At 43.4% G+C, this 26,154-nt stretch overlaps 1 protein-coding gene across 2 annotated transcripts in view; it reads left to right on the top strand.

The window, feature by feature from the left end:
• The window catches only part of AOAH (acyloxyacyl hydrolase), a 73,837-nt gene extending 50,477 nt beyond the window's left edge, over positions 1-23,360 (top strand). For both annotated transcript variants that reach the window (XM_058024818.1, XM_058024826.1), the window contains 8 exons: positions 1,634-1,670; positions 2,706-2,780; positions 8,677-8,849; positions 11,188-11,246; positions 11,327-11,386; positions 12,927-13,023; positions 16,809-16,885; positions 22,997-23,360. In XM_058024818.1, the coding sequence (XP_057880801.1) occupies positions 1,634-1,670; positions 2,706-2,780; positions 8,677-8,849; positions 11,188-11,246; positions 11,327-11,386; positions 12,927-13,023; positions 16,809-16,885; positions 22,997-23,125 (707 nt within the window). In that variant the 3' untranslated portion in view covers positions 23,126-23,360. The remainder of the gene's footprint in view (positions 1-1,633; positions 1,671-2,705; positions 2,781-8,676; positions 8,850-11,187; positions 11,247-11,326; positions 11,387-12,926; positions 13,024-16,808; positions 16,886-22,996) is intronic.
• Positions 23,361-26,154: the final 2,794 nt, after the last annotated feature.

Genomic DNA, 26,154 nt, shown 5'->3' with positions numbered 1-26,154 from the left:
GGGCTGTTAAACAGGAAAAAACCCCAACTTTTGGTAGTTATGTTCCAAGCCATAGTTTCTGAGGTTTTTGTGGGGCTCTTACCCTGCTGAAAAGAGCTTCTCAATAGAAGGGCTGGATCTTTGAATGGATCAGCAACCCCCAGGAGAGAAGCAGCAGATAGATACATTCATTTTCAGCTTGGAAGAACTGGATTATTTAAAACATAAAGGATTCCTTGATATATGCGGTTGGCATCACTGTGAGTGACAATAACAAAGGCACCACTATTAAAATGCAAAGTGTACTATTGCTACCTTAGGGGTTTATATCTCAGATCTCTTCCCCCATGCCAATCCAGCAGGGATTTAATGATGTTCTGTCCACAAGTTTCCCCTCAAGAGCTGCAGGGAGGGCAGGATTTACTCCTCAAAGCAAGCTTCAGAAGCACAAAGCAGAAAAGAGAAGCGAGAGATCAGGGAAGCATTGAGCTGGGAATAGGAGGAGGATAATAAAAGAGGAGAAGGAACGAAAAAAGAGGAGAGAGTGAAAATACTGAAAAATAAGAGCAAGTACGACCTGCAGGATCTGCTTCTCTGAAGTTTATGTTTCTGTACCTTGCTATGAGGTGAACTTCCTGCAATCACAGACCTAGTCTCATCTTGACTAAAGCCTAAAGTCTGTTTTGGCTCCTTGTTTGCTATCCCTCTTGTACTGTAGGTGATGGAGTTTGATTTGTGTGCTGGAGATGGTTGGGATGAATATGCATAGCCTTTAAAGACCTGCTAATAAGTTTAATGCACAAAAGCTTTACTAAATGGGAATGCTTTTCTCATTCAAAGCATAAATTAAATATTACAGATGCTCACAAATGTTTAGGTGTAGTCAGCTCCTTTCCTCAAGGAGGAAAGATTTTCATACAACCCTTTGGATGAATTGCTAAATTTGAACTCGTCTTGGGAGGAGCTGGCCTAATACTACTTAGAAAAAGTCTGACACTTGTGGGGAGAGCAGTGCAGGAACCCAAACACTGGTGTCTACAGCTCTTTGAGGTGCTTTATGGTATCTTTCCCAGCTCCAGCTGCCTCTCCAGAAGTGCACAATCTCTCATGCATCTTGTGATGTATCTGCCAGCCCTGCTGCAGGTGTCTTGGAAACTCTGGGATGTCAAAAATGGCACTTGGTGCCTATGTTTAGGACCTGAATCTGTCCCAACGTGGTATATCTGTGAGACATTTACTCTCTCAGAAGAGTGAGAACAGTTCCCTTTGCAATTTATAGGGAAAGTTAAAATAGATTGACTGTTGACAAGTCAGGTTGGCTGGTTTACAGGAGACTACTATGTTCAACAGATGGGAAGAAGCTGCCAGATCTGGATTAAAAGCCAGATCCAAATAACCCTGCACTTAAAAGTATTTGATTTTCTACAGGCTGAAGTGTGCAATTCAGATAAGAAAGCAGCAGGTCCCTGGATATAGCTTTACTTCTTGGTGCCAATACCTAAAAAGGTTACAGAGAGGAATTGTTGCTCCATTTTTACTTTTAGGGCTTCTACATTCTTGGAAATATGCAATGTATTTTGGTTTTGCATTCAAGGGTTTTTTGTCACTCTAACAATGTTGTACTATTTCTCTTGTTCCCTCTATGTGTGATCAGGTGGTTCTTCAGGAAACCTCCTCTCTTTAATAAAAAGGTGAGTGCTTAATGGGATTCAAGAGCTAACTTGAGGTACAGGAGCACCGATGGAGTTCTACCTCTTTGACAGAAACAAGCAAAGCACTGTGAGGATTATTTTATCCATGAATGTTCTAAGAAGCACAGCTTCCCTTGACCAGTGTGCTCTGAAGTGATGGCTTTCTTCTCTAGTATAAACATTAATAAACAGAAGAAAACTGGGTTCAAGAGTGGATATCATCATCTCCATGGCCTTGAACTTGGCTCTGTTAAGCCAGTGGAGCATTTCCAGTGATTTTAGGGGAGAGACTAAGCCTTTCCATAAATCTGTGCGTTGGGTCCCCTTAAATACGTGTAGCAATGTAGATAGACATGGGCAGGCCCACTGTTATTTCCATATGGATATAACTGAGTAGTGAGAGGCTGAAACTCTCCTTTTCAGATGGATTTGGGTGGGTTGTGGGTCAGCTGGGTTTGATTTAGTTTGCTTGACACTGATACAGTTTGTGTCCTAAAGGATTTATTTTTCTCTCATCCTGACAAAGAAGTAATGAATTCTTGCCCTCTAGCACTGAGATTCAAACCACATCCTGATTTGATCTTTAGTTCAATTCCACACATAGATTTAGTTGTCAGCCAAACCTAGTCTTCCTCTCCCATCTCTGATTTAAAAATTCCCATCTTGATTCATGCCTTTGCCCCAAAGTGAAACTATTTGATTTGGCTTCTGAATAACACAAAGAAAATGGAAAGCCAGCAGGAAAAACAGTGAAAAAGACAAGTCCATGAGCACTGAAAGGGAGAAGTGAATATAACTGCATTGAAGTCACTTTACTAAAATATAAAATTAGAGTGAAAAAAACCAACCACACACACACAAAAAACTCCAAAACAAAACAAAAAAGCCTCTCACAAACATAGGAGCACAGTCATTGGGGTATTGGCCATATACAAGTGGGATACTTCTAAACATGATCTCACACAAGCATGGTGTGTGATTCAGACACTCAAGAGTGTATTTCCCCAATAACATAGCTCCATATTTATCTTTTAGTTTGGCCAGAAACCAGCTGTTGGACAATCCAGCCATAGTTATCTACGCTACAATTGGGAATGATGTCTGCAATGGGTAAGGTGTAAACCAAATGAACACTTATAGTAGCATAAATTTGACTTCCTTAGAGTACTGCTGACTGCCTGGACATTTGTGTCTCACTGATTTGTGCTTGTCCATAATGATGGCATTTTCCTTTGTTATTGGTCCTTCTTTCTTAATTTTCTGCTGAAAATACTTGTTGTTTCCTTACCTGTATTTGTTACAGGCACCTACCAGTCCTGATTTGGAGCTTGCATTTTTTTCTTTCTTTTATAAGCCAGTCATAAAATGACTAATGGTATGTCTGAGGTAATTATTTCTAACTTAGCAGAGGAAATGAATAATAACAACGGGGGGAGGGGGGGGGGAAGTGTTTAAAAGCAGGTATATCCATCTTACCCATTGTGCCACATCCTCGCAGGAGGGAAAGCATGACTGGTTCATCATTTCTGAGGAATGACAACACAGTCCCCTATCGAGGTCCATTTTCACCCTGCCTCTGCTTCCCGCACTCTTTGCTGTGCTCTCCTGATGAGGTGTTTTGTCTTTCTGGCTTTATTCACATCATAAACTCTGCAGGAGCATGAACTGAAGCTTTCAAAACTAATAGTTCTGGTATTGCCCATTAGCAGTGCTCACAGGGACACCAAGAGGTCACAAGCTGGATGCTTCCCTTCCTCCTGGTAGTGAGAAGGCAGAAAACACCTTGCAACCAGGCCAGGGCACAGCACATCCATGCTGCAGTTTTGGTTTTGCAGGAGGTCTGGTGCTGTTGCTAGTGCAACATTATTTTCACCATGGTCAATCTTCAGCTTTTGTTGTGCATAGGAGAAATCAATCTTTCTTACACAGAGACTTTCAAAACACTCCCTTTAACAAATGCTGCACACTCAGCTAAGTTTCCTGCCAAAGGTTTTGAAAGTTCTCACCTGCAGATTGTATAACAAAGTGGGAGCTACATGCAGGCTGTCAGATGTGGCCATGAAAATGGCCAAGGTTTGGTGTCCTAAATCTGCTTAGCAGGCAGTTCATGGTTGAAGGTTTGTTTGCCAGGTGTTGTGTATTACATGACTTGGGAGGGTCCTCAGGGTGAGAGAGATTGACGAGAATCTTGCTTCATGATCAGAAGGCTGGATTTATTAATTTATGATATATAATACATTATAACTATACTAATAGGAATAGAGAGAAAAGTTCAGAAGCTGCTAAGCTAAGAATAGGATAGGAATAGAATCACAAAGTTCTGTGTCCAGGCAGAAAGCAAGGACAGACTCTCCCGTGAGTGGTCAGCAAATCCAAACACTCACAGAAGACCAATCACAGATGCACCTGTTACATTCCACAGCAGCAGATAATAATTGTTTACATTTTTCTTCTGGGGCCTCAGATTCCCAGAAGGGGAAAAATCCTAAAAGAAAGGATTTTTATGAAAGAATGTCCGTGACAGTTGTGTTCCAGATGAGGATGTCCAAAGCCAGGCAGGGCTTTCCTCAGCCCTGCAGAACCTGGGAGCCCTCAGCTGTGGCAGAAGTGGGACCACAGGGGCACCTTTTATGTCCTTTCCTGGCATGACCCTCACCCAGCCCCATGCAGGCAGCACACAGAAATCACCTCCCATGAAACCTTCCCCTTCTGGTGCTCATGCTCTCTGCACCCCTGCCCAGAATTGCCAAACCTGCCCTCAGCACCCTGCTCCTGTCAGGGAAAAGATGCACAAATCCTCACTAGCAGTGCTACCATGCTCTGAGAGGGAAAAGCAGTCACAGGCTCCCTGGTACTTGCTGACAAGACTGTCCTGGGGATCAGTTTACTGGGAAGTTTATGGAGAGATCATTGCATCCATTGCCAGGATGATAAAGCCCCTACTCCCTCCAATACAAAAAAGAAAAATTCCACCTTTGCTAAAGTCCATGGCTCCTGCCATGGAGACTTTCAAGGTGTCTTCTCACAGGCTTGGCCCAGGCTCTGTTGTGCACATATTTCAATTCTGCTGTGTCACTGCCTTTGCTAAAAGCACCTCTTTTCCCTTTTTTTATTCCTCATTCTGCAGGCTATTCCTTTTGCTCACCCTGTCTCTAATACTGCTTTCTACTCATCTGAAGTAAAAAGAAATTTTCCAGAAATTTAAACCGTTTTGACCTTGCCTCACCCATTTGTATATTCCAAAACCTTCCACAGCAGTATTTAATGCTTGCTTGAAACTCTGATGTTTTTTTATCCCAGCATTCACTATCTGGCAGAGACACTTTTGTCTGCTCAAATTCTCACTGCTGTTTTCTGTCTGTTTTCTTCCAAAACATTCACAGCATCAAAAGAGGTTATCAGGCTGTGGTGATCCCTGTGACTCCTGCAAGGAAAGATGCCACGGCTTCTGTAGCATCCTGCTGTTTCCATTGCAGGGGATGGACAGCAGAGAGAGATTTGTTTCAGTGTCCTGTTACTGTGTAGTTGCCCTGGTTCTGATGTACCTACAGAGGTTACAGAGGATGCCGAGCATCTGATGGGCTTGACTTCAAACCCAGGGCTTGGCAAATAAAAATCTCTTCAAGGACAGCTCTAAACTGCAGTCATACAGCCTTCCTGGCCTTATCCTGTATTTTGGCTTCAAAAGAGGGCTGTGTGCTGAGCATACTGGAGACACAGCTCTTCCCAAAGCGCTGTTAAAATGCAGGTATTTCATCCCATGCGAAGAGCGGGGCAATGAGTAATGGGGATGTTTGTAGAGGGAAAGGATAATGAAATTGGCAGCCTGTGTTACACATTCCCTGTAGTCTCCACACCGTGGTGTCCAAACAGGAGGGTGAGAAAAATAAAGACAGATGGCAATGGTATCTCTCAGCCCACTGAGGTGTGAATAGGGGATACAGAGACCTAGCAGAAAAAAAAAATCAGACAAGAAAATAATGAGCACCAGAAGTCTCAAATGCTGCACAGTTAATGCAAATATTGGTTGCATTTTGGGTATGGCACCATTTCTCCAGCCTCTCCTTCACACATCTGCTCTTATGGCATCTGCAACAGCAAGGTGGCAGCAGCAAAGCAGGGTGAGCAGCAACCCGCTGTGAAAGGAGCTTGTACAAAGTGACGCCAGTGCCAGCAAGAGCATTGTGCCCCTTCATGGTACAGCTATCAGCAGCACCAAAGAGCTGCTGCACCGTCCTGCCCTAAGAACAGCGTGTGAGCAGGCAGCACCTGTAGCCCTCATGCCCTGGGCATACCAGCCCTGTGCAGCAAGCCCAGGGGAATGAGGTGAGGGTACCGCAACAGGCCCTGGGGCTCACCCAGGCACCTCGGAGTCCTTATGGCAGAGCCAAGATTGAACATGCCTACAAGTTCGCTTTCTTCTCATTCGGATTTCATTTCATAGCATGGCACAGAAAAGAAATGTGAAAACATATCTGCATGACTTCAACACTGCATGACAAGGGAAAGTGGAATTATGAATGTCATATTAATTTTGGCTTGTGCTGACATGTTTACTTGTGGTAGAGGCCTTACACCAGATCAGTATTTTGAAATCAAGTGCTGCAACACCTGTAGGCGAAATGAAGTAATTTCAGAGCAAATCCACAGTCTTATCTCAAAAGTAGCTTGATTTGGTGGCTGTCACAAGGATAAACCTGAATCCTAATGCTGTTTTTCAGTTCTCCCTGCTAGAAAGTCTCAAACACTTCAGCAGCACATACTGCATTAAAATAAATTTCTGGGCCCAGGAAACTCACCCAATTATTATTTTGTGTGCAAAATACAGCTCACTGAAGAATCCCAAATCCTTCTAAGGGAACATCATTCTTCCAACAGGATTCAGCATCCATTTTCCCCCTCTGAATCTAAACATTTTGAATGCCTCAAGACAGAGCAACAGTGCTTTGGAAATCTTCTGCTTCTGTGGTGTTCACTGACAAGGAATCTGACTCAATTCAGCTTGCTCGGCACTGCAAGCATCAAGTTTGCCCTTCTCTTACCCATGGGAAGACAAGAAAGAGATGAAAGGACTATCCTAAGGAAAGGACCTGGATGGAGCCTTCTGGCTGCTGATTGCTTTTCTACAAGCAAAGAGCACAAGTAAGAGGACAAAATGTGGGAACCACCAAAACAATGAGGGTGGTCATTAGTGCAACCTTCTTGCTTGGAAGGACATCCCCTGTCTTTCTTGACCTCACTTTCTGAACACCTTGTTCAGCTGGGCCACACCACCAAGACAGAATGAAAACCTTCCCAAGGTGGATGGATCCTTCTCAGTTTTGTGTTGCTGAAATGGCTCCTGAGCTATTAAAGACTCTTTTTTCCCAGTCCCGAAAGAAGACCGAAGAAGAAGTTGAGATTCCTCAGCTCTGCCTCTCAAGGCTGTTTATTTTCTCTTATGTAATAAATTATTTTTCTGACCCACTGAGGTCTGTCTGTCAGGTCAGTTCATGACACACTGACTGTCCTCGGGGCAGTGTTAGTTTTTCATACTAAAAACTACGTGTACTTTATTTACAATAATTTTCCAATACCTATCACCTATGTTAGACAGTGTGTCTCTACTCTAAACCAATCCAAAAGTGCCACCATCACAGCAGAAGATGGAGGACAACAAGAAGAAGAAAGACAGGACACACCCAGATTCCTCCATCTTGCCCCTTGAACTCCCATTCTAAATCCCCAAAATTCTACTTTTTCACCCTGTGATAAATTCACTATCATTCTACTCAAACACTTGTGGCTTGTAAATCTTCACACAAAGTTGGTAATTATCTCCATGGGTTAAAATTGAAGGCACAGGTGTCTTTGACTCCGTGCCAAGGTCTCTGGGCCCCCTGTCAGGGTCTCGAGCCCTCCAGAGCAGCCAGAGGAATGTCCTGGGTTCCGACAGATCCTCTCTTGATGGGATGGGACAGCCTTCACAGGGCTGTGTCCCCCCTTGCTGCCAGCCCCTGCCATGGACACGTGCACCACGAGAGCACAGCAATAGCTCTCGGGTGGGAGAGTGCGTGATCGCTTTTTCTGTAATAAAGTGGTTGCTATAATAACATAACTAGAGCAGTGTTCTCCAGGCAGCCTGGGGTGGTTCTGCTTGTTTGTTTTTCTTATATAAATTGAAATGTATTTCAACTTTAGGATTTAATTTCCCCTCACACTCCTGCAGCATTTACAGCTAAATAAAAGAGGGAAAGGATAAGCCTGAGGTGAGGAATCTGCTTTGAAGAGGTTCACGCCTGACAATGAGTCACAAAATGTGGGCATTCAGTCCATGTGGAACACTGACACAGCTCCTGTACCCCAATGGACTATTTTAATCTTAGATATCACCTTTCTCCAGGCTCACACATTTTCCAGACCCTTCTCCTGCTCTCCTGGAGAGCTGTAGTAAGAGGTGTATGACATGTGAGAGACAAAGCTACCTTAGATATTCCTACCTTGCATAATCAAAGAGCATGTTGAAGGTAAGGTATGTACAGGAACCCATGGGGAAATAAGTCCTACATTCACCCAGCTGTGATGGGGGATTGGTTTTGCATTACTTCTTTGCTTGCTTTCTCTCTTCTTCTGCTTCTTCCTCACTTATTGAAAAATAACTGCTTTGGTGTGATTTTTTACCTTGACACCCAAGTTTTCTTGCTTTTACTCTCTCTGTGATTACTCTCTGATGCTTAGCTGCCCACTGAGGTTAACCCACAACTGGACTCCACTCTATGAAAAAGGGATTGATTTGTCTGTTTTTAGCAGAAAGATGGGGTATGCTGAGGGAGGAAGGGAGGTTTTTATATCACATCTGATTTTGGCAATGACAAGTGAGAGACATCACAGCATTTTCCTAATGTTTTATTCAGCTGACTTAATGTGGAAAGGCAGCAGACAGAGGAATTGACTCTGTTTCAGGTGCCCTTTTGGAGACACAGTATACCTGACACAATGTCCTGTTGGCATCCTCTCTCTCCCTCAGGGAACGTGACACACTGGCCCACATGACCACACCCAAAGAAATGCTCTCCAACGTGGTGCAAGCTCTGCGGTACCTGGACTCCCGTCTCCCAAACGGCAGCCACGTGATTCTAACAGGCCTGGTGGATGGTCGCTTCCTCTGGGATAACCTGCACGACAGATACCATCCTCTGGGTAAATCTGGGGTGCTGTGGGTTCCTCCTGGTCACCTCCCCATTCATGTTGGCTCTCTCCCTGAAAAATCTATGAATCCATTGATGACTTCAAGCAAACCTGACAGAGTGGAGGAGATCTGAGAAATATGAGGCAGATATTGGCTGTGCTGCAGAAGTAGGAATGACAGCTCTCACCATTCCCAGTGTAGGACAGGATAGACCCCTATTCTGACTGTTTCCCTCACAAGCCATACCCACCCAGCTCCAGACCAGGCTCAACACATTGTTGTGGTGGTGTAAACAAGCTGTTCTACCGCAGTCCTGGCCCAAAATTGTGGCCAGCCTGCCTGCATTTCTTCCTGATTGTTGTTACAGGTGGAGATGGGCATTTGGTTTACACTCACTGACTGGTGGATGTTGTATTAAAACTGGATGTGGACCAAGGCAAAAGATTAAGTCAGAGGGTTCCAAAAGACTTTTTTTATATTAGAGAAATAAATTTTCTGCCAGCACTGGGTGCCTAGCACTACCTCCTACACTAGCTATATGTGATGATTGAAACCTCATACTGTGTGCAGGCATGTTTTGGGACATTCCCTCAGAGTGTAAAGTGCTTTGGGGCATTTTTTTTCAGATATTTGGAGGCTACCTTTGGGATCCTGTAATCTCAGAGTGTGAATGGCACAGTACCTCTGACAATTAACAGAGCACTCACTCCTTGGCTTTCTAGACCAAAAGCATGTACTCACTTGTATTGGAGTAAAAGAATCTTTTTTTAATCTGACAGGCAGGAAGTTGTTGTCATAATAGTTCTCACCAGCAAAGAGAGAGAGAAGCTAAATCACATCATTAAAATGGTAGATTACAACTTCAGATGATTTTGGCAACCACTGGGTAGCACAGCTTGCAGCTGTGTTGTGGTTTCCCCAAGGTTCCCTAGTAATTACCAATGGGTTCACATCTTTCCCATTTCTATTTCTATATTTTTCTCTCCTAACCACTATACTAGTACCAATTTTAAAAAACTGAGGAAAAAAAGAGAAAAATCTTACCCCTTTCAAGGCAGGGGAAGCCTGTCATAATTAATTTTTAGTCACACAAAACCATTTCTTCCCTTGAGTGTGTGTTTATCACAGTGACAGTTCCTCTGACTAGGTATCTAATTATCACAGACAACACGTAGCCAAATCAGGAGTGATTAACTATAGGATCAGTTGGAAAATTTTCAGAGGGGCTGATTTGCCTTGGAGGGACCCAATTAATCCTAAGCAACACATTTTGCAGCAAGGGATCCCTTCTGGCACATCCTCCAACAGGCTGTGAGCAGTTTTCCCCATTTGGCTGCCACTCAGCCATGACCAGACATCAGTCTGTCTTTCTGCCAAATCTCTGGTCCCCACAACAGCCCATCCCAGGGCCTGATGCTTCAAGCTACAGGAATCTGGAACATCCAAATAGCCAGAAGTGCTCCTAGATCTTTGAACTCCCCACCTGTTGCTTTCTGGGGAGCTGGAACTGCTGCTGGGTGATGGGCAGCTGTGGAAAGGCAGGAAACACATCTGTATCAGGGAGCCACTGCAAAGCAACCTGAGAAGCCCACTTCACTTGGGGGAGGTTATACTTTGCAGTTCCTAAAAACAGCAATAAGAAATTCCTATTTCAGTACTGCAAAAGTATCAAAGCCTGATGAGATGACCAGTGTACTGCAAACAATAATGCAACTAATACAAAAAAATGTGTCCATTTAATTCTCATCTTAGTTGTAGTTACCAAAGAAGCAAAAAGATTGAGAAAATGGATCATTTTATCAGCAAGCCAGGCTACTGCATAGCACAGTGAATTTTATGGAATGTTAGCTGGGTGCTTGACTTGGTGCTCAAATTTCCTCACCCACACAAGCATATACACTTCCCTCCATGACAGCAAAATTGTTTCTCCCTTTTAAGGCTAACCTCTGCGAAGTAAATGCAAAACTCAGAGTGTATACAGGCAACCTTCAGCTTTGCAAACCCTGCATTTCTTTGGTGGCTGAGAGACAGGTTAATGGGAAAATATCAGCCATGCACTTTGGAGGCTGGCACGGGCTGTGATGACTAACCCCACACGTGAGACAAATCACCCATGAAAAGCAGCAGAGGGATGCAGCAAAAGCAGGTGTGGGGCTCTGCACACTGCAGGGACACGGGCACCTTAGCAGGAAGGATGCCTTGATGCTGCCACCTCTATTGCACCCCAGCTCTGGGGGTGGGAGGGTCCCCTGGGGGTCAGGGGTGTAACGCACAGGAATGCACAGGTGTGCAGAATGAAGTCACATTTGGCAATCAGGCACACGATGTTTGGCTCTCTGTGCTTTGCAGGACAACTGAACAAGGATGTCACCTACAGTCAAGTCTACTCTTTCCTCGACTGCCTCCAGGTAAGGTCTGCAGCTGCAGCTTAGGATCCCCCCTTTCATCCTGTTCTGCTGCTGAAGCCCCTCTCCTCATGCCTGCCCAGGTGAGCCCCTGCAGCGGCTGGCTGACCCCCAACGAGACCCTCAGGAATCTCACCTCGGAGGTAAGTCTCAATGGGGCTGCAAGGGCATCACCCCACTCTGCCCTGGGCCTGAGGAGAGAAGCCCAGTTGCCTCAAAGGCAAGATGTCAGCACAGGTTTTTTTCTTCCAAAGGTGAGGAGAAGTTGTGGAAACATCCACACTTATTCTTTCAAATGCCTTTCAGGCTCTGGGAGGCAGCATGCTCAAGTTAAGGGATTTGTAAAGGTACTGCTGTTACAACCTCTCAGATACCCAAATTTATGCTCAAGGGATGTGATCTCCCTGAGACAGAACTGTTCAGATTCATGTTCTTTAAGAAGAAAATGTGCTTGATAAGAAAGGAAAGGCTTTGGAATCATGTGAGCTGTTGGTATGACAAGCCAGCTGCATAGATTTTTCTGGCTGTAGGATCAGGTCCTGAGAGCAAGAGCCTTACCCTGTTTTCATTTGGGATTTGTGCTAATCTTCCTCAGACACATTTCTGTGGACATAATCACCAGATGGTGTGACCAGGGAGCATCCAGGCTCAGTGCAGGAATGGGAATGGACAGAACAGAGATGTCTTAAAACTCACCCTAAAAATCTGGCTGCAGAAGTGAATGATACATAAAAACAGCCACTTATTTTCTTATGGTACAAGCTGATTTTTAATCCCAGCAATCCCCTGCAGCCATGTAAAAGGAGCCAGTAACCAAATGTTATCAAAGGTGTTGTCTCTGTGTATGGTTGTATTAATGTTTGCATTCACTAAATAACAAAATATGACCTTAATTTCACCAAAGCTTACATATGTATTTCATTTTATGCCCTGTCCCCCTTGACTTCGGAGGAGGCCATTAAGTACATTCCTAAACCTTTGCAGGACTGCAGTTTATATATTCATACCCACAATACAGAACATAGAGTACATGTAACTTCTGTCCATGAACAATGCATATGTCTGCAGGGTATGAATTAATCATTCTGAGCCCCTGTCTGAAACTAATTGTCTATGTTATTATCCAAACTGCACAATTTAAATATTTAGGAGATCCTGATCTCTGTTATGGCTGCAGAAATTACACTGGATGGATCAGGCAGACACTCAATGGTGGTAATTTACTCTTCTGAAAGTAAGGGTGGAATTTAGTCTGCATAGATAAGCATTATCACCCCCAACTTAGTAGTGGCAAGGATAATAGGAAAAAAGGGCATTTCTCTTGTAGAAAAGTTTTGATTTCTTTAAGAAACAGCTTCAAAAGTGAGAAACTTAGAATATTTATATAAGTGTAGGGGCACTACTAAAAGCAGTCTCCAGTGAAATAAATATATGCTGCAATGAACTTACAAAATCAGCTGAGGCTTCATTGCAGTCTGTGAGGATGAACTGAGTACTCCAAAGGCTGGTCGTGCTCAGGCAAGTCCATGTTCTGATGAAGAGCCTCATTTCACCTCTGGTCCCCCAGAAACAAGGGCAACATTAGCTTTCAAATTCTTGCCTGCACATCAGTGACAAAAGCTGAATCCACACAAAGCAACATGAATAGCAATGAACAGTCATTACATCGTTTGATTTTTGCAGAGAGCGTTACAACTTTCCAATGTCCTGAAAGAAATAGCAAGATCTGAGAAATTTGCCAACTTTGATATTTTCTACATGGATTTCCCACTGAGACAAAGTAAGTTGTTTTTTACCCTGTCTTTCTCACAAAGCTTTTGCTCAAGTTCTGGCCTGCTGACATGCTCCTCATATTTTGGCTCAGTACCACGAGAAGGGCACTACAGTCAGTCAGCCTAGGTGACCTTGCTGTCAGGGCTGTGGCCAAGGAGGTATCCTTAATGCCAGCTTCTCCTGGCTTCCATGGTTGGGGTAATCTTTCCTGAGACAAGATCCCACCCCTGCCTTGGGAACTACAGCCTCCCTGCTGGTCCCAGATGGAGGCACCCACCACCCCAGTGATGCACAGCACACTGGCCACTTCCTTTGGGGTAGCAAAGTGACAAGGACAAGAGATGTGCCTCTGCTGAGAAGGCCTGCTGCTTGTCCACTGCAGCTTCTCAGGCTGATGAAGAAAAAAAGAAATTTCAAACCATATTGGTCTGTAAGATTTGGTTTTATTTCTGAAAATTGCTTTTATAGCAGGTTATCTAGGCTGGAGATGTATACCTGCAGCAGTCAAAGTGGTCTTCATGAGATGTAGTTTACTTCATCACTGAGTGGGCTTCATGCTGCCTCCTGTGGGCTGAGCAGTGCCTTGGGAAGGAGATCTCTCATCAGCCATTTTCCTGCCTCACTAACACAGCCACACTCTCACTGTTCCCAAAAGTAGAAGCACCTCTCCCAGGATCAACTGGCATATTTCCTATGTTTCTTTATGTTTTTTAAACACCTACATACTACTGTAACTTTTGACTTGAAGAGCTTACAAAACTTGTCCTTCCGTGATCTGTAGTGACATTAGTTAAGTGCATTACCTAAATCTTTTTCTTCTGAAACTGACACTTAAAATAAATTAAAACATGTCATTATGCATGAGCATGAACAGACAGTGTCCCTGTGGGACTGGGGACCAACACCTGTCCCTGAGTCCCTGAATCAGCTCTGCTTACCTTGCAAGATGCACAGGGGTCCAGCTTGAGGCAGCACCCAGCATCAGCTCAGATTCATCACAAGGAGAAACTCACTCCTTCTTTTTAAAAATGACGATCAGCATGAGATGAGGGATTGAGTTGGGCAACAAATTACAAGTAGATAGATAGTGAAGGGAAAGTAGGAAAACAGCTTTTTATTTCTATATCCAGCCTGGACCTCCCATGTTATAACTTGTCTCTCCTTCTCCCAGTGGGCACTGCTGTGAAGAGTCTGGCCCCATCCACATTGTCTTCCCACAGGCTCTTCCCTGGAATGGACCATCCCTGTTCCTCAGCCTCTGTTCGTGGGGCAGGAGCTCCAGCCCTCCCCACACTGGGGCCTCTCCCAGACAGCCTGAACGCTTACATTCAAAAAAGAGTATATAATAATTAGGGAAAAAGCTTGATCTGCATTTCCTTGTTTTTATGTTCACATAGAGAGGCAGTTCCATGTAGTCCTTATTGAAAAATTTTGTCTGGGGACTGTATTTTAAATCTCAGCATGCAGACATCTAAATCCAAAGCCACAAAGGGACAGAAGCACCCTGTCAATGCTTTAAAGTGTATTTCTCTAATGCTTCCCCCCATTAGTGCTTAGCTGTCCTTGAAAGCACGAAGCCGCCACAGCACCTAAGATTATTAAAAAAAAAAATATATCCTTTTGCAGCCAAATCCCATCAAAATTCACAAACTTATTTTATCCTACATGACCCAATTCAGGAAGCTGGTTCTGGGTCTCATGAAGACCATATGGAGGAGGAGGAGGTAAAGAAGTGAGGATGGGAGAGGCAGAATTTCTGTCCAAAAGATTTTGTCAGAGAGGTGGGCTCCACTGTCAAGTTCATTCTCGTAGCACAGAGTTTCAAGGGTGTCCAAGTCTCCTGGTGGCTTTTGCCTCAGCTACTTAATATTTAACAAGTCATTAGGATTTGGAATGAACTACCTGCTGGGTAGGCAAATTACTTTAATAAGTTAAATTACTAACTTTAGTTAATTTATTTGCTTTCACAAAAGGAAACATCTTAATATAATTTGCTGTTCTTGATTACATTGCGTTAAATAAATGAAGTAAACAAAATCACACATGCATATACAAACATCAGCTTTGAAAGACACTTTGCAAAATTTCCTGCAGCCCTGGAGCCAAGGATTCGAGCTTGCCATCAGGAAAGCTGTCAGATCACGAGTGTGCTCAAAAGCCAGCTAAGGCTGCTGACCTACTTTTCTGGTCTCTTTCTGAAGGAAGCAGCAAATCCTCCCCTAAACTCTCCAGACATCAAATATTTAGCAGTGGTTACACACTGGGTACATAGATTTCAGGCTGGCCTGGGCATACATATGTACAGAACAGCTCCCCGTTTTCTCCGAGTAAAATTTGAATATATTAGCATTTATTCCAGATTTAGGTGGACACTCAAACTCACACATTGACCTTGACTAAAGAAATTAGTGGTTCCTTTATGAAGTAGTGCAATAAAGAGGGGGATAGGGGTTGCTTGTTATGCCTTTTCCTTGATATGGATGGGAGCAAGCTCTAGTCTGGTCCAGCCAAGGCAGCAGGCATCCCTAAGACAAGCTCTGGACATACTCAGCTGCTGGGTATTTGCTGTACTGCTCTAGGATTTTTGGAATTCAGGTATAACAGTATAAATTGACCTATCTTGATACATATCTTCCTCCTCTGCTGTTTCTGGCACTGGAACAGTAGTCTCTCTACAGATAAACTACAAATGTACTAAAACACAGTACACAGCCTTGTACTCCCTGTACAATATCACATATAAGGGGTTGGGTAAGTTCACTGTGCATCTGTATGTGCACTGCATGGTGGAATCTAACGTAAATATGTGTTATGCCAAACATACTGCAAGTTTGGAACAAACCTACAAGCCCCATGTCTTCAAACAGGTTACTTTGGGCACTGCCTGAAGCATCACAAGCAGGTTTCTACAGTCAAAGCAGGAATATCACCTTTCTGTGAATTAGAGTTAGCATGGGGACCCAGACATCACTTTTTGACACAATAGTCAGGGTCCAAAAACCAGCAGTGAGCCCAGATCAAACTGTGGTGCTTGAATGGAGAACATTTTCCTCCTGACAGGATGCTTGCATAATGCTATTAAGAATTCCTAATCTGTCATTATGAAAGGAATTATTGAATTTACAGTCTGTTAATGCCATATCCACTAGTCCCATGTTTGATCACTCCACAGCCCTTTTGAAGAGAGAAAGCTTTTTACTTCTCTAATGGCTCCAGGGCTTACAGCACAGCATCATTTGCATTGAATGTCACGCTTATGTAATTCAAAAGGTTATTTTGTTGGAGTTGAAAAAGACCACTTGGAAGATAAGTAACCAAAAATGACAGCCTGTTCATGCAGATTTCAGCCCATGTGAATATTCTGTTACCATCTCTTTCTCTAAAAAGTGCTGTTTTCTTTATGTCTACTTTTTCTTTTGCACTGCTGAAGATGCAACTAACATGGGAAACGCAAAAGTGTTAAATCAGTACTAAATAATTTACAGCTTTACTTGCTACAGCATCCATCTTAGTAGGGAGGGAAAGTGAATTGTTTTACAATCATTTATGTTCAAAGCATTTCCTTGCATAAATATCGCAGAGGGAAAAAAAAATAACAATAAAGGCCTAAATACTGCCCCAAGGGGAGGGGATTGTACACACTATAGGCTCTGACAACTCTATGTGAATTATCATGATCTTCACGCAGAGCTGTCGTGTGCCAGGGATGCTTTGAGGAGGAGGGGGGGTATGTCTCTGGGTGGTGTCTCCGTGCTCACGGGTGATAAATCCCTCTGCTTGTGCCCTCTGCAGCGGCCGAGGAGTGGCGCAAGATGGGAGGCGAGCCCTGGCAGCTGATCGAGCCAGTGGACGGCTTCCACCCCAGCCAGGTAAAAACCCGGCCCCAGGAGGTGGGTGGAAGCAGGTGGGATGGGGGAGCAGGTGGGATGTGGGATCATGTGGGGTTCCAATGCCTATTGCTGCCCCAGGCATCCAGCTGGCATGCCACAGGGATGCAGATTTAGGGAATCTGTCTGCTTTAAAGGAGAGAGATACTATTCCCTAAAGATTGATTTAGGTTGGAAAGGCCTCTAAGATGATGGAGGCCAACCATTAACCTAACACTGCCAGGTCCACCAGTAAATCCTCTCCCAAAGCTGCACATGTTGAATACCTCCAGGGATAGTAGTGCACCCACTTCCCTTGGGAGCCTGTTCCAATGCTTGGCAACCTTCTCCCTGAAATAATTTTTCCTGATATCCAATCAAACACTCCTCTCCAGTGCAGTTTGAAGCCATTTTCTTATATCCTATTAATTGTTTCATGGGAGAATAAATCAACCTCATCACATTTTTTTAGGCTGTAGAGAGCACTAAGATCTCCCCTCAGCCTCCTTTTCTCCAGGCTAAAAAACTGCTGTTCCCTCAGCTGCTCCTCAATAAGTCTTGTTCTCCAAACCCTTCCCCAGCTCTGTTGCTCTTCTCTGGACAAACTCCAGCACCTCAATGTCTTTCTTGTTGAGAGGGACCCAAAACTGACTGCTGGATTTGAGGTGCAGCCTCACAAGTGCTGAATACAGGAGGACAATCACTGCCCTGGTCCTGCTGGCCACACCATTGCTGATACAAGCCAGGGTGCCTTCTTTGGGCAATCTAAATGACAGCTGTAGCCCCAGAGCCAATATCTCTGATATTTCTGATGGCTGCACTCTGCTCTGAGTCCTGCAAGGAGTCTGCCTCTTTCCCTTACTAACCAGTATTGTGGCCAAACAGGTCTTAATGCACAAAAAATGATCCTTGCCACTTAGGCTGGCCAGCTGCCTGCCCAAACACCCGTGAGAGTTTAGCAGGATCAGGACAATAAGGCAGCACTGCAGAAACCAGACAGGCCCCCACCAGCCCTGCTGCTGCCCTGCAGCCTCTGAGCCTGAAGATTTGCCTGTCACAGTCTGGAACAAAGATTCTTTTTGAAGTTATACTTTTAAATTGCTTCTGCTCAGCATCTACATCTTATTACTTTTTCACTTGCTTGCTTGGCCTCCGAGGAAGGGTTGAAGGAGAAGGTTTACAGTCTGTTTATTACAGAAATAAACAAAGGGGAAGGAGAAGCAGCTGCTCCACTGTAAGTCCTTGCTTGGGTTTGATAAACTAGTGTGAGGCTGCCTGGTTCCCACCATGCTCGCTTCAAATTAGTTTTTTTCTACAAAAACACATGGAGAGAGCATGTTCTGCAGTCAGCTGCAAACAAAGCCGGTTGGTTTCCTATACACTACCTGAAGGTGTCACACACCTGTGCAGAGCAAAGCTGCAGTCAGTCTCCTTTGCAAGCAAACCCCACCACTCAGCCCAGCCACTGGCAGTGCTATTTGGTAGCTCTCCCTGCTCAGAATCATGGGGGGTTTTTATGGGCCAGTTTTATGTGGTGGAATAATGCCCTGCATGTGTTGACTCCAACACCTTCATCTCCATATGACCCAATGTGATGCTGCTTTCCACACTGGGAAAGAGCAGTCAGTGGAGAAGCACTTTCACGGGAGTAAGGTGCAAGCACTGATGGATTCCAGCATTTCAGCGGCTTCTCCATTGACTGTTCTGTCAATTAAGCTAGGGGAGACCTGCAGGGGGAAGTCCAAAGGGAAAATACATGCTTTAGGTGCTGTCTTTTACACTCATGTTAGTCACTCGGGGCCATACAGCGCCTTGCTTTGCCTTGCCAAATTACAAGATTCTCCTGTTCAATGAGGGACTCCTACCTAGCAGAAATTCCTGCCTGTCTACTTTACAAGTACCAGGAGACAGCTGCATAAAGGTATGAACTCACAGCCTGGGGATGTGGAGAAAGTGTGCCTTGATTTTTTGCTGCAGGCCTTTTGCAAGGAAGCAATTGGAGAAAACCTGGCAAATGAAATGAGAGTAAAAACAGTGATGAAACAAACCCCATTCCCAACCCTGCCATCTGGGGAAACTGCAATACAATGTCTGGAGTGCAGTGGAAACTTTTGCATTATTTTCTTTGCATTATTTTCCTGTCTTTGCCTGGCCTAAGGTTGCCCTGAAGTTTCTTATAATCCCCAGCACCAGGCCACAATGGTCATATCACAGATTTTCATCCAGCCTCCTGCCCACATGCTGTATCCCACCAGCAGCTGCAAGGTAGCACAGAGTTGAAGGCAGCAACTATTTAACAGGATCCTTCCTAAGCCACAAGAAAATTACCAAAGGACATTGAAGGGCAGCTGCAAACCTGCTTGCAGCCCTCAGAGTGCTGAGCTACAGGATGCAGTCAAGCACTGCCATATTTCACTCCCTCTGGACCTGGCATCCTGCAATGGTTATGATCTCTCCCTCCTGCTGCTTGCATGACGTTAATGCTTTTATAGGTACATTTTGCCTTACAGTCAAGGTGCCAGCTGTAGATATGCCTCACTTCAAGTGAGTTATTGTCCTCATAGATTTTATTAATTAGCCTTATCCAAACATCCACCATTGTAAATCCATTTTTCTTTTCCTGTTAGAGAAGTCTGTTATCAACAACATACCACTGTTTGGACTGAGATGTAGCACTCTGCCCCAGGAGTAACTCTCTTAATAAATAAAGGAGGAAGTGTGAGCAGAGACTGCTGTTTTAGAGTATTCTTAAGGAAGATGATAAACAATTCACTCACTCCTCATACAAGTTTTATTTAAAGTTTTACTTTCTCCTGGCACAAATGCCTCTGGCCAGGTGTGGTTTTGTAGCACACAGAGCTGCCTAGCGGGAGAGCATTGATTCCATGCAGCTTGTCAAGTGAAAAGAAGCTCTTGCTTCCATCCCTGCAGCTATTCCCCACACCTCACAGGCAGCTTGATAAGTACAACAGATAAGATACCGAGCCAGCACATTTCTGCTGAATTTTCCCTCTGTAGATATCGAAGCACCTGACAAATATTTTCCAATTTTTAGATTGAGAAGCACTCCAAGGAAAGCATAAACACCTTAGCTCTTACCTTCAATGCAAAGAAATTTTGAAGTGTAGGATGAAGGAACCACTCTATCTATCCACTGTATCTTTAATTAAAAAAAAAAAAAAAGTTGTCTGCTGGTATAAAGAAGCAGGTGTTAGCACATATATCCAGGAGTCCAGAGGTCCAAACATTCTGGAGGGATGTGGGAGGGAATTGAACCTTTGTAACTAAAGCTTGCATACCTTGCAAGGAAAAGGAAAAGAAAATAAGAAAAAAAAGGCCACACTTGCCCTGTCCCATAAGAGCTATGGCACTTTTTCATGCATTGGAAAAAGGCAAGGTTAGGCACTCAGGCAGGAAAAAGTGGCCCCCATGGTCCTCACTCCAGGCAATATTTTATATGAAAAAATCATGAAAGATGGGATAAACACCAAGTATTGATTTGTTGAGCTGGGCCCAGAACCACATTCTCTTCCTGTAAATTTCTTGTGGGAAAAGGGTTTTCCTGCATGTTTTTTTTTTAAGTTGCAAAACAGGAGGGAGCAAACAAAACATTCATAATTGGCATAACTGCATTTCAGTAAAGTTTCAAAGCTAAAATTTGCCTCCCTAAAGTTTTTTCCATAACACCCAGGATGGAGGTGGAGAAAATACACACTACTTACTTTTAACACCTAAAATCAAATTGATTCACTCAGTCCTCCCAAGTTCCTTCTAGAGCATTTTTGAGACACCATTCCCCAAAGTCCAGCTTGGTTGTCCTTGGAAAAAATCTGACTTTCCCTTCCCAGTGACTGTAGAGGGAGCCCAGGGATTTTCTTCAGCATCTTCTCCTTACTACAAAATTTCACTGCAAATCCTTGTGAATGCCAGATGGCTTCAAGGACACCACTTCCCTCTAGAACAGTCGATTGCTTTGTTTGGATGACACGGCCATGCATTTCAACAGGATCCTGCATAAACGGCTCCATTTCTTGCTTTTATGATGTTTCCAGGGAGAATGCAAAAGCCCTGAGCATCACAAAATGGAACCAGAGACGCTTGGAAGATTCTTAATGTTTATGTACAGGCAGGAAAGCACAGCTTGAGTGTGATTAGCTTCTCCCTTTTTCTTCCTTAAGTCATAGCAAAGCACGTTCCAGCCAGAAATAAAGTGGAAAAGCTGAAGTGATGCATATCAGATGAGTTGGGTATTTACACTTGGCTGAGAATCATGCCTATCACCTGTTTGGTGCAGAAGGGGAAAGCTGATAGCCAGAAGCTGCTGAAAAACCACAGCTGCCTCCCAGTTGCAGTCACCCAGAGCGCTGTGAGGAATGGGTTATACTTCCTTTAAAAACTTGCTTAGGGGCTGTCATCTTCACAACAACAACAAAAAAAAAAAAAAAATTGCAAAGCTTATAAAAATTATACCACATCTCAAAGTACAAGAACTCTGGAATTTAAAAAAGACCTGCAAGAAAGCAATTTCCAGAGTCACAAACCCTTCTCTGTCTGCTAAACTACTCATCCAGAATTAATTATTGAAATCATCCGGACGTCAAGAAATTATGTGTGCACAGAACCTAATTCAATTTAGGGCAGTCTAAGCACACATACCTTAAATTAGAGTCAGCATTAGTCTGAACACTGCAGAGCATACCTCCAGTGGTACCTTTGCAAAGGATGCAGGGTTTTTTAAACCACCTAATCAATTAGCCAACCCCATCTTTCCTGCTAAAAACACACATGGAAGGCTTAGGGAGGTTTGTGAAGGAGGTTTGGAGACCACCATGCCAGAATGGACCACGCTGACAGGGACAGGTCTCAGTCCTCTGGCTGGCATAGGGCATCCCAGAATAATGTTTGATCACAGAAACTTCAACCAGGAGAAAACCCTCTAATGAACCAACCTCCACTATCCCTCTTCCCTGCCCCAATTCCTTCATTAGCTTAACAAGACTTTGAGAGACCAGAGTCTAATAGCCTCCACCCCACAAATATTACTCTTTGTACATGAGCCCTTAAATAAAAGAAGGATATTTGTCTTCCAGCCCATCATTAGAGCTTCTTTTAAAGCACAGGATTAAAAAAGTAGCACATAAAAATTCCCTACAGTCTCCAGTATCTTCCCAAACTCCAAAACAACAGTACTCAAATAGTTTGATTTCAAAAACTCACCTTGACCCTTAAAAAAAGAAGGTTTTGTTAGCCTTATTTAAACCTCATAATTGCAATTAATATCAGTGTGTTGAAAAGTTTGGGTTGAAAATAAAGTTCCCATATAGGCCAAATATTACTGCAGGTCAGGAGTACAATAAAAATGCCTTAGAAGGGTGTAAAAACTTGGACAAGGGAGATTCAGGCTTTTCTCTCTGTCCCTTTCTGCTACCACTGATGTTTTTCACCCTGGCAATACAGCAGATAATATTTCTCTTTGGTACATAACTTCTAGGGCAAAAACCTCTGTGAAAGCTGAAGGGAGACTGATATTGAGGAGAAAAGCTATTCTATCATTTCTGCAGGTCTCATGGGGAAAAAAAACTCTGAAGACAACCCAGTAGCAGGTGCAAACTTAGAGCATCAGACACAGTTAGTTATGAAACTAGAAATAATTTGGCCTCTTTTTCCTCAACACCTGTGGTTTCCTCCCAGGAGAGCACAGAGAACATTTATTAGAAGCGCCAAAGGCTTTTGGGAGCATGAATTCCTTTGGACTTGCAAGAGTTTTATGCATTATACCCAGGTGGTGCTTTTGACATACTTTCAAAATTTTTCACTGGGGAAAAAAAAAATCAGATTTCAGGGCTTTTAAATAGCAGTTTATGGACTAGACACCATAGGCAACAGGAAATGGTTGGAGACAGACTATCATTATTAGACAAATGACAGTTGCAGATATATGGCCCTTACCCTATTTTTACTGTTCAGAAGGACTTAGACCTGCTCAAGGAGCTGGAATGGGGTATTTGCTTTGGTTAGGGGTTACAGTCCATCACATGGTTATACTTATGGTGGGGTCTTCTAAACTCTGGCATTATAGAAGCACAAGAAATTGATAGCATTTGTGGTTTGCAGATTGCTGCAGCCCTTGGAACAGGCATTACCTGGCAGAAGGCACTACATGAGTGGCCTCAAGTGCTTGGCAAGGAGAATCCATTCAATGATCAGATTGAGGCCATATTCAAAGATCAAGGTGGACACTGACTTCCCAACTGCTGGAACCCTCACGTGATTGATGACGGCGCTTCCACGAGTCAAGATGATTAAAGACACACCCAAAAAAGGGGGGAGAGCAAGTTATCAGAGCCAGTAGGAGTGAACATAACACAAGAGAATTCTTTCCAGTTTGTATCCCACCTGCACAAGTAGATAATGCTTTTTCTGTGGAGCTACAAAAATAAAAATCAAGGGATAGCTGCCAGCTAGACCATTTATTGGACCAGTTTGAAAATCCGTTCTTTTTTTCATACACAGCAAACTCCTACCCCTACCTAATCTTTTTTCCTTCTGCAGAACATTTCTAGGTTTTCTATTTGTAGTGTTTCAACAGTTAATCTGATCCCAAAAGGAGAAGGGGGGCCCCAAACTCATTATGTTGCTATAAATTGTGTGTATGTAATTGCCTTGACTGTCAATACATTATTTAGCTGCTATTTGCTTATTAAAGTGTGCCAGGAATCACATGGCACTACAATTTTGATGTGCCTGGCAGCATCAGCACAGGCTGACTGAGCACAGGTTCTCTTCCCCCATTAATAAGATATTAGGTTGACAACACTTCATGTATTTAAAAAGCGGGTTGCTTTTTCAACCTGTAATGTATTTCTGCTTTTTTTGCTCTCTAAGAAAAATAATATGCCCAGTCCTATGTCTTTTACAGGCATGGCCAAGAGAATCAGTGAAAATATTGGGCAGCCCTTACTTCATAGGCAGACTTGAAGATGGAAAATTACTGCATTTTTTCACCAGTTTATCCAATGCTCTTAGCAAAATAAATATTTAAAATCAGAGACAGCTCTACCCTACCTGCAACCTTACCGATGACGGAGGGATCAGAGAGCATTAAGTGGCAATAATTATGGGTGAAAAAGATCCAGTAAATAGCAAGCATTAACATGACATGACCAAAACACCCCACCAGCCCAAAGCTCAGGTAGATGCTCTGCTCCTTGTTCTGAGCACAGCCCTTGCACAAGGCTGTCACACGTGAGGCAGCTCTTGGGCTGTGGTCCAAACCCAAGGATAGGGCCTGGCTGTAGGATGTGCACCCGCTCAGCATTTTGAACCTGGCTAATAGTATTTTGATTGAGGCATAAATTACTGCTTTCCTAGATCCTGATCCTTTTTATAGGGTACAGTCAATGCTGGGTCTTTTATTAAGATATTAAGATAGAAATTAAGATAGAAATTCCTTTGGGATGACTGCTAACACTTAAGTAAATATTCAAGTCACCTACTTTAGGAAACCAGAAGGGAATACATTCCTTAATTGAATGATACTTGTTAATAAGGCCCCAATGCATTAAAGGCATTTACATGTTACCAAAATATCCAGTCTCCCAAGGAATAGTTTTAACTCCAGAGAGGCACACCTGGGGAAGACTTTTAGCATTAGAAGGAAATCCCCTTGCCTCCTGTAGAAATTCTCTTCAAACAACATAACATTCCATGTACCCCAGCCAGGTAAAGCACCTCCTATTTTTGTATTACTTATTCAGGACTCTTAACTTTCATTAAATACAACACAAGGACAGAAACAAGAGCATCCACGTTTTTACTACAGCCCAGGCAATAATTACAGAATATCAGATTATTTTCTCTACATCAACACACAGAAGTGCAGCAATTAAAAGGGGGAAGGGAGTCATGTTTGGAAGTCTAATTTTCAAGGTAATTTCTTTGCAAATTATTGTATTTCATTTGAGGTTGGGATTTAATAACACCAATCAGGAGTTTTACTGAGTAGTAGAACTGAAATTTCCTCAACTAAAATAAGCTACATTGCCCAGAGGAAAGTATTTTTCTCTTACAGACTTTCTTACTTGTGAACTCACTGAATTTCTGAAAAAAGGGGTTCTTATAAAATTAGAACATCTTTTCAAAGACAACCTGAAACCTCCACAGCTAAATCCCAAAGCAAAGCCCTCCCAGTACAACTGCTCCATGCTGGATACAGTGTCTTGAGGGACACCAAGGAATGGGCTTGCCCCTGGCTGAAGGCACACCACCCAAAGCACATGCCCTTGCACCTCAGGGTGAGCTCTGCAGCTCCAAACCCAGCTGCATGCAGAAACCTGATAATGCATTAACTATCTATCTTTATTAAAGAAAGATGAATTTTGGGACTATTAAGCCATCAGCTTTTACAACCACTATGTCTCAATTATTTCAAATGCAAAAAACAGCTGAAGATCTGCACCCCCTAACATCAATCACTTACCCATACCACTCTAAAAATACATGTCCTATATTTAAAAAACACTTCTGAAAAAGCTTACTTATGCTAAAGCAGCGACAAACTATGAATTCTAGTCTATTCCATTAGGTTAACTGTCTCCTGGTGCTTAGGCTGGTTCAAGGTGAAAAATGCACAGGGAAAACAGAAATGGGAAAACAAAGTTTTTGTTGGAAAGCTTATTTTAATTCCATGCAATCCAAAGTTTATTAGCAGGATGAAGTTCTAGAAGAAATGGTCTGTCAAGATATTTTTTTGGGGAGAGTCACAGCATGTGAATGAATACAGAAGGGATTATGTCGCTGGCTGGGTCCAGCACACAGAAAGGTTCTCTTGACATTACTCTGCAAATGGTTTTCACAAAGCTTTGCTTGAAATCAGACAGCAGGAACTTATTTTTGAGGTGCAGAACATCTAAACCTACCTGAAGCTATTTGAATTCACACATTCTGGCCTCTTCATAAAGAATCTGCTCCAATTATGGAAAAACTACATAAGCATTATTGCAAACTTTCACCACAAAGCCTTAAAAGTGCAAAGGAACATGGGAGGGGAGGAGGCAGCACCCAGCAGTGCCAGCCAGGAAATCCACAAGCACAGGCTTCCTGCTAAGCTTGCATCCCATGTTTCTGCTGGCTGCAGGAGCCCATGGGCTCACCACTCATGTGCCCAGAAGTCACCACACAGGTCAGCTTCTCTAACTTACCACCTCTAGCACTTCATACCTTTTCCTTTATGAGGAGAACTGCTTCTTGGGCAATGAACAAACACAGATTGA

Source organism: Melospiza georgiana, chromosome 1 (assembly GCF_028018845.1).
Source record: "Melospiza georgiana isolate bMelGeo1 chromosome 1, bMelGeo1.pri, whole genome shotgun sequence".
Lineage (NCBI taxonomy): Eukaryota > Metazoa > Chordata > Aves > Passeriformes > Passerellidae > Melospiza > Melospiza georgiana.
Note: the sequence above shows the minus strand (reverse complement) of the source record. Positions and strands in the feature narration are given on the sequence as shown.